General features: G+C 44.7%; 1 protein-coding gene across 1 annotated transcript; it reads left to right on the forward strand.

The window, feature by feature from the left end:
• Window positions 1-1,175: 1,175 nt before the first annotated feature.
• LOC311081451 (uncharacterized protein) lies at window positions 1,176-7,878 on the forward strand (the record flags this gene model as incomplete). The annotated part of the gene is made up of 2 exons (XM_084111988.1): window positions 1,176-7,182; window positions 7,712-7,878. One exon carries the CDS (start codon window positions 1,176-1,178, stop codon window positions 6,858-6,860), a length of 5,685 nt encoding a protein of 1,894 aa, XP_083968114.1. The 3' UTR covers window positions 6,861-7,182; window positions 7,712-7,878.
• Window positions 7,879-9,157: the final 1,279 nt, after the last annotated feature.

Below are 9,157 nucleotides of genomic sequence, written 5' to 3' on the forward strand. Positions count from 1 at the left end.
TTTCCGGTTTTGATGGGCGTCAGGAGCCGCCCATAGAGGGGGGGCTATGTTGTGATGTCAGTCTGTGTTCCCCTGTCTTTTCATGTTTATTAGTCTCCCCAGGTGTTTCAGATTAGCCACGCCCCCTTGTTATCTTGTTTAGCTTGTTTGGCCTTGTATTTAAGCCCTGTGTTTTAGTCCAGTTGTAAAAAAGGCTTCAGTTTGCCGTCAAACCTAACCTCTCTTTATAATTTCTCCCTCTGTATTTGAGACACACACGGCACCTTACCTGAGCCAATCAGCGTCCAGAAACCTAGAGCATGTGACCTCCCCCGCCCTCACAGAGACAGTATTACAATGCAGCGGGACTCGGAGATTGACGCTGAAGTTACATCGGTATAAACTGTTTACATACCGCATTTCGGACGAAGTGTTGTGCGTGAATGCAAAAGTAAGTTTGTAATCCTTGATTATACACTGGATGAGTACTGCATTCGCTCTGGGAAACAAGTTATTGTGCCCGTGATGTAACGTTATATCATAGATGTGTGTGTGTGTTCCCCTCGTGTATTCATGCCACTCTAGATCGTATGTTTGTATACATAACTTTATTATTATCCGGACTAGAGTTATACTTTCTTTATTGTTACATGTTATGTTATTGTTTGAAGCAGAGTTTGCTGTATATTTTCTATATTTAACGGGAGAACTGTTGTGGAAAATTCGCTGCGCGCATGCGCACTCATAATTCAGTCAGAGCAGCGCTATACCATCTTCACAGCATAATAAGGTGTCAGATTACATCTGTGTTGAATATAATATAGGAGTTACAGCCTATCTTACATTTGCTTTCAGTTTGTTCTTATAATAATGTGCATGTTTAATTATTAATGTTAAAATATCATACTACATTACTGCTCATGTTTAATTGTTGTAATTTATCATTGTTATTATTATGTATATTCATGTTTATTTTATAGAAAAACCACACAAACACAACCATACAAGCCAGTCTGTTGAGTGGTGACAATAAATGGGTTATTCCCAGAAAAGTGCATCTTCGTTTGGTCTCTAATCGGACAGTCTTTGGTGGGTCAGCACCCTGAGCTGGCAACTTGTTGTATCAGTGCTACCAAGCAGAAGCATTTTTTCATGGTCCTTCGAGCCGGAGTTTGGACTTACCAAAGAGATAGAAGATGTCACTATATGAAGAGGATGAGCCAACTGTGCGAGTCAGGAGGAGGACTGTCCTTCCCGCACGTTACGATGAGTACGATCTCACTGGCTTCACCCTCTCTAAGCCTGTTCCAGAACCCATGTCACCACTCACTCATCCAGTCAGACTGGCAGAGAAAGGCGCAACTGGATTTACTCCAGTGCTATCAGGTTATGAAGATGATATTCTGTCACAGTGGTCCGATGATGAGCGCAAATCTGCATCAGACATCATACGGGAAGAGAATAAGGATCTCCGCAAAGTCCTACAAAGGATACAGCAGGAAAGGGACACAGTTCAGAGCAAAAATGACCAATATGCAAAGGAGCTTCGTCAGCTCAAGCAGCAAATGAGGCAGCTACAAATTCAGATGGAGCATCAACTTCCTGGAAGTCAGCCACTTTCGCCTGACACCCCTACGAGGCAGTATGGCTCCAGTTCTCCTGTGCCTGCACCACGTGTCAGCCCACAGGCACGTTCCGAGGAAACTAGCTTCAGACCTGTACCAGCTCCGCGCATAAAATCGCAAAAGGAGCATCAGACTGAGGACAAGTTTCAAAGTTCTCCACACCACCCAACTCCAGCATCTGCTTACAATAGAGAACCGAGCTCTTCTTACCACTATATGCCACAAGGGGTTCAGAGATTAGAGGCACATTACTCCCACAGACAAGAACACTCAAATTCTCCATATTGGGTCTCTCAAGACACTACAAGACATCCACAAATGCCATGCCGGTCACTTTCTCCATCACCTCCCCCTGAACGAGAACTGATGTATAGAGGTCCAACCCCCACAATTCCTGACTTTATACATCCTAACCCAAGAGAGTTCTCACGACTGAAAATTGCTCTGGAAAATATCCTCCCAGCTAGTGCAACAGAAAGGTTCAAATTCCAGATACTGATGGATCATCTGAAATTAGAGGAGGCTCTGCTAATTGCTGACTCGTACTGCCATTCGCAACACCCTTACACAAGGACGATGGCTGCTTTAGATCAGCAGTATGGTCAGCCACATCAACTAGCTCTACAACGGATTGCAGAGTTAATGGATGGCGCGAATATAGCTAGTGGAGACCAGAAGGCCTTTAGACTTTTCGCTCTCAAGGTCCGTTCCCTGGTTGGCATGCTGGAACAATTAGGCAAGAAGGGAACTTTTGAATTACAGTGTGGGTCTCATGTGTCTCGGCTGCTTGGGAAGCTTCCACATGACCTCAGATCAGGGTTTCGGAGGTTTGCACATCCACATCATGTGCCCATCCCTACACTTCTGGATTTTGCAGAATGGTTGGAGTTTGAAATCCAAGTTCAAGAGGACACTACAAGGTTTGCAAGTAATCAACGTAGAGGGCCCTTACCACGAACAAGAGAGACTTTCAGAGACTCTAAGCCAGCCGCTAAAAGCACCACAATCTTACTGAACACAGAGAAGGAGAATTCTGAGTCTATGCCATCTGCTTCATCACTTAAGACTTCTCTAAGACCCTACTGCACCTACTGTGACAACAGTAAGCACTCCCTCAACAACTGCACCAACTTCAAGCTTCTTACTAAAGACCAGAAACGAAGCTGGGTCAAAGACAACAACAGATGTTGGCGCTGTGGTAGAACTCATAAGTCAGCAGAATGTAACCTAAAAATGCGATGCAAACAGTGCAACAGTCGACACCTTATGGCTCTGCATGATATCAGTGCTTGGAAGCCAGAGAATCCAAAGCCTGTTCACGATGAAACTGCTGATACCAACACCTGTCTGCTTAACACTATGAATGAGATTCTCCTGATTCATAAACCGCCCACCAGCCGGAAAGTTCTTCTGAAAATCACAAAAGTGATTCTCAGAAATGGAAAACGGAGAATGGATGCATACGCAATCCAGGATGATGGATCTGAGAGAACTATCCTCCTCCACAATGCAGCTCAGCAGTTGGGCCTCAAAGGTCAGCCTGAAGACCTACCCCTTCGAACAGTCAGGCAGGAGTTTCAAGTTCTCAGAGGTGCAGCCGTCTCATTTACAATCTCCCCAATGGCTCAGCCCACCAAACGGTATCGCATCAAAGGTGCCTTTACTGCTCAACAGCTAAGTTTAGCAGAGCACTCACATCCTGTGAATAATCTGAGAAAGAGATATCAACACCTTAAAGGGCTTCCACTATATGATTTTGACGCAGTCTGTCCCGTGCTGCTCATTGGTTCTGATTATCCCCATCTGATCACTCCTGTAGAACCAGTAAGACTAGGCCCTCCAGGGGGACCAGCGGCTATAAAGACACGTCTTGGCTGGACATTACAGGGCCCAGTCCAACACTTTCGGCAGGAGATGACTGAACAGCACTGTCTCTTCACTTCGGTTTCGTTCCCAGAATCAGATCTCTACAAGCAAGTGGAGAAATTATGGCAGATGGACATACTGCCCTGGCGCAACGAAAAGATTTGCATCAGATCCAGACTGGACCAGGAGGCAGTGGACCTCTTGGAAAGGAAGACAATCAGGGTTGAGGTGGATGGTATCAAACGTTACGCAACCCCTCTCTTGCGTGTCAAGAACATGCCTGAACTCAGGGCACCCAAAGAGGCAGTCTTATCACAGCTGAGGGCAACCGAAAAGAGACTGGCAAAGAATCCAGAGCAAGCAGCTGCTTATACTGCTGAGATTTCAAAACTGGAACAAGCAGGCTATGTTAGTAAATTGCCACAGAATGCTGAGCCAGATCCTTCCAGCTCCTGGTACATCCCGCATCACATGGTGCACCACAATGGGAAAAACAGGATAGTTTTCAACTGCTCGTTCCAATATCACGGACAAAACTTGAATGAGCTTCTGCTGCCAGGACCAGTGTTGGGACCATCTCTACTTGCTGTGCTGCTCAGATTTAGGGAACATTCAGTAGCAGTCAGCAGCGACATCAAGGGGATGTTCCACCAAATTCGACTACTTCCAGAAGACAAACCACTCTTGCGTTTCCTCTGGAGAGATCTGGATATACAGGAACAACCCAGTGTGTACGAATGGCAAGTCCTCCCATTTGGCACTACCTGCAGCCCCTGCTGTGCCGTATTTGCACTCCAGAAACACGTCCTTGATCATAGCCTGCCTGGAGATGATGTCTGCAATTCGGTGCTGAAATCCTTTTATGTAGACAACTGCCTACAAAGTTTCACTTCAGCAGAAGAAGCAAAGTGTTTCGTTGACAAAATAAGGAACCTGCTGGCAGATGGAGGCTTCGAGCTGAGGCAGTGGTCCAGCAATGCCCCTTTAACTATAAGTCACCTGCCTCACAATGCAATTTCGGACAGTGCAGAACTCTGGATTTCACAAGGCCAAACAGACACCCATGAGTCGACATTGGGGCTCCTCTGGAACCATCAGTCTGACACAATCTCCTACAAATACCGTGCCAAAGACAGTAGTGAGACTACCATGCGTAACATATATAGAATCCTAGCCAGCCAGTACGACCCGTTGGGTTACCTCATCCCCTACACCACACGCGCCAAAATCCTCGTTCAACGATTGTGGGACAAAAAACGGGATTGGGATGATCCACACTTGCCCACAGATCTGCTACAAACCTGGACCGAATGGGAGGAGGAGCTACCAGCCCTACAGAATATCGTTCTTCCTCGGTGTTACAGTAGCCCCACCAAAGACACAAAAACGAGCCTAAGAGATATACATGTTTTCTGTGATGCCTCCGAACGTGCCTATGGCTCTGTGGCATATCTTAGAACAGAGGATCAATATGGGCAAACAGAGGTAGCTTTCTTAACAGCAAGATCACGTGTAGCACCAAAGAAACAACAATCTGTTCCCCGACTGGAACTGTGCGCTGCACTGACAGGAGCTCAACTTGCCAAAGTACTCAACAATGAGTTAAACCTGCCCATACGCCAAACGATCTTGTGGACCGATTCCACTACGGTCCTCACATGGTTACAATCGGACTCCTGCCGATTCAAAGTATTTGTTGGGACTCGGGTGGCAGAAATTCAGGACCTTACAGAACAACACAGCTGGCGATATGTACCCTCCGCCAACAATCCGGCTGATGACATCACTCGGGGAATGAGTCTGCACGAGATTGGCCCGGACAAACGCTGGTGCCAAGGACCGCCTTTCTTAAAAGATCCAGCCAACCTGTGGCCTGTTTGCCCCAGTCCAGTTGAAATAGATGATAATGAACTTCGCAAGATTGGGTCCAGTACTCTGGTTTGCTTCACCTCCTCTGAATTTAGTCAGTTTAAGTCTTTCGAGGAGCTAATCGAGTCCACAGCTCTTCAAGAGGCCAAAAATGGTGAGGCCACAGCCAATGACTACAGAAGTGCCGAGATCCGTGTTTTGCAGCAAGCACAGCAAGAATGCTTTTCATCAGACTTAGAACAACTAAGGACAGGTAAACCACTTTCACGGAACAGTCGACTAGTCGCACTGGCCCCAGAACTTGATGGAGAAACCAAATTAATCAGAGTTGGCGGACGTTTACGGCATAGTCCCTACCTTGAACCTGACAACATGCACCCTATAGTACTGGATCCAAAGCACCCCATCACGAAACTTATCATCCAAAGTTATGACTCCAAACTTTGTCATCCAGGTCCTGAGAGGGTGTTCGCTGAACTCCGCCGTAAATATTGGGTTCTACGGGGTAGAGAGGCCATCAAGCATCTGCAGCGAGAGTGTGTGCAGTGCCAAAAATGGAGGAAAAAACCAGAGGTACCTAAAATGGCGGACCTCCCGCCAGCAAGACTACGTCTGTTCAAGCCCACCTTTTACTCCACTGGTGTGGACTGCTTTGGCCCCTATACCGTTAAAGTGGGTCGACGCAGTGAGAAAAAATGGGGAATAATATTCAAATGCCTCACCACCAGAGCAGTATACATCGACATCCTCCATAGTCTGGAAGCAGACTCCTTCCTTATGGCTCTCAGACGATTTACGGCTAGACGGGGGAAACCCCATGAGCTCTTGTCAGATCAAGGCACAAACTTCAGAGGAGGTGAAAGGGAGCTAAAGGAAGCTTTTACATCTCTTGCTCCAGATCTGCAGAGACATCTGGCTAAACAACAAATTGAATTCCATTTCAACCCTCCTAGCTCACCCCACTTTGGAGGTTGTTGGGAGCGAGAAATTCGCTCCTTGAAAAACGCCCTGATGGTGACTCTAGGAACTCAATCAGTGACTTTTGAGGTCCTTCAAACTGTGTTGGTGGAAATTGAAGGAATCTTGAACTCCAAACCACTGGGATATACATCATCTGATGTTTCTGATCCTGACCCCATTACCCCAAATTGTCTCCTAATGGGGCGGCCAGATGCTTCACTCCCCTTGACGGTATATCCCCAGTCTGAGCTGATCAGCCGACGGCGATGGCGTCACAGCCAGATCCTTGCGGACCAATTCTGGAGACATTACCTCAAATCCTACCTCCCGGGTCTTCAGAACCGCCAAAAGTGGCGAAAGGACACTCCAGACATCCAGGTTGGCACTACAGTGTTGATTATCGACCCTCAACTACCCAGAGCTCTCTGGCCTGTGGGGAAGGTGTCAGAAGTATTCCCTGGAGCTGACACCAGAGTGAGGACAGCCAAGGTTCAGGTGGGAGAAAAAACATACACTCGACCAGTTGCACGACTTATACAATTACCTGCTATTCCTGATTAAAGTAATTGTAACTGACAGTAGATTAAAAAGCCTTTTGAATGTGTACATATTTCCTTATGGAAATATGGGGGCGGCTGTAAAAAAGGCTTCAGTTTGCCGTCAAACCTAACCTCTCTTTATAATTTCTCCCTCTGTATTTGAGACACACACGGCACCTTACCTGAGCCAATCAGCGTCCAGAAACCTAGAGCATGTGACCTCCCCCGCCCTCACAGAGACAGTATTACAATGCAGCGGGACTCGGAGATTGACGCTGAAGTTACATCGGTATAAACTGTTTACATACCGCATTTCGGACGAAGTGTTGTGCGTGAATGCAAAAGTAAGTTTGTAATCCTTGATTATACACTGGATGAGTACTGCATTCGCTCTGGGAAACAAGTTATTGTGCCCGTGATGTAACGTTATATCATAGATGTGTGTGTGTGTTCCCCTCGTGTATTCATGCCACTCTAGATCGTATGTTTGTATACATAACTTTATTATTATCCGGACTAGAGTTATACTTTCTTTATTGTTACATGTTATGTTATTGTTTGAAGCAGAGTTTGCTGTATATTTTCTATATTTAACGGGAGAACTGTTGTGGAAAATTCGCTGCGCGCATGCGCACTCATAATTCAGTCAGAGCAGCGCTATACCATCTTCACAGCATAATAAGGTGTCAGATTACATCTGTGTTGAATATAATATAGGAGTTACAGCCTATCTTACATTTGCTTTCAGTTTGTTCTTATAATAATGTGCATGTTTAATTATTAATGTTAAAATATCATACTACATTACTGCTCATGTTTAATTGTTGTAATTTATCATTGTTATTATTATGTATATTCATGTTTATTTTATAGAAAAACCACACAAACACAACCATACAAGCCAGTCTGTTGAGTGGTGACAATAAATGGGTTATTCCCAGAAAAGTGCATCTTCGTTTGGTCTCTAATCGGACAGTCTTTGGTGGGTCAGCACCCTGAGCTGGCAACTTGTTGTATCAGTGCTACCAAGCAGAAGCATTTTTTCACCAGTCTTTGTGAGTTCTTGTGTTGTTACTGTCGATGTTGGTTGCACTGCTCCTGAGTCCTGTTCCTGGTCTGAGTCTTTGTATTGTTTTCAGTTTATTGAATAAAGTGTGCTGCATGTGGATCCTGCTTCCTCCCCGTTTCTACCGCATCGTGACAGTCTCGCAGCGCTGTGAGGAATAATACTATCGTAATAATAATAATGGAAAATGTACCTCAGAAGTGCTGGTATTTCGAGGAGCAACGGATGGAATACTGTAGTAAGTTTTTTTCATTCTCAAGTGAATCGCGTTTCTGTGTGTGAATGAATGAACGGCAGAGATGCGCGCTGTTTACCACAGCTCGCAAAAAGACAGTTTAAATTTGAATCGCGTTGTGGCGAGGGGGGCGTGGTTTTGCGGAGTCTGTAGCGGGAGAGAGAGGACGGAGCCGAGCGGTGAGTAAGTAGGTCAAGTGCAGATGATGAACACCTGTGTCTGATTCCAGTAATTGGCGTGGAGAGACCGGATATAAGCCGGCGGGAATGAGAGAGAGAGAGAGAGAGTTGGACTGGGACCTCGTCTGCTGCTGCTGTCCACGGAGAAATCATCGCGAGAGAATCTGGATTTTTGTTTTGTTTTTTGCTGTGCTGATAGCACGGTGAAGGCGCTCTGTGCGCAACCTTCCTCTTTTGAACTTTTTGACTCTAATAAAAACGAGTGTCCCAGTCTCGCCGACCCCTGTCTTCTTCCTTCCCTTTATTACAATGTTGAACCTCATCACACGCGTTTCTGTGTGTGAATGAATGATCCGCTTTTAGCAAACTGTATTGCTATACTGAGATGAATAAAAATCGACTGAAATATGTTGAAATAAAATGTATTTGTATAAGCAACGTATTAAACTGCAAATTAACATTTATATTCCTTATAATAAAAACGAAAGACCTATGTTACAGACATATGAAAGACAACATTTCGTTGACTAGTTTTGGATAGATTATATATTTTTACTGTAAAATATCTGCCACCTCAAATAAGCTTTTGTTTGCCAATTTTTGCTAATATGTTAAATATAGTATGTTTTGTCAATGTAGGCTATATTCAAAGTAATGAATCCTTAACTTTGAAATATGTATGATAAAATGTATACTTTAGTTTTTACAAAGAAAGATTACACTTGAATTGTTGTTGTAATTGTAACCTTTTTAATAAAAAAAATATATTTACAAGGTAGATGTAAACAAATTTTAAAAGGTAAATATAAGCCTTTTCTTTAAATAATTTTTATTGTGTT

The sequence above is a fragment of the Abramis brama genome (genome assembly GCF_963993115.1).
Source record: "Abramis brama genome assembly, chromosome: 4".
Taxonomy (NCBI): Eukaryota; Metazoa; Chordata; class Actinopteri; order Cypriniformes; family Leuciscidae; genus Abramis; species Abramis brama.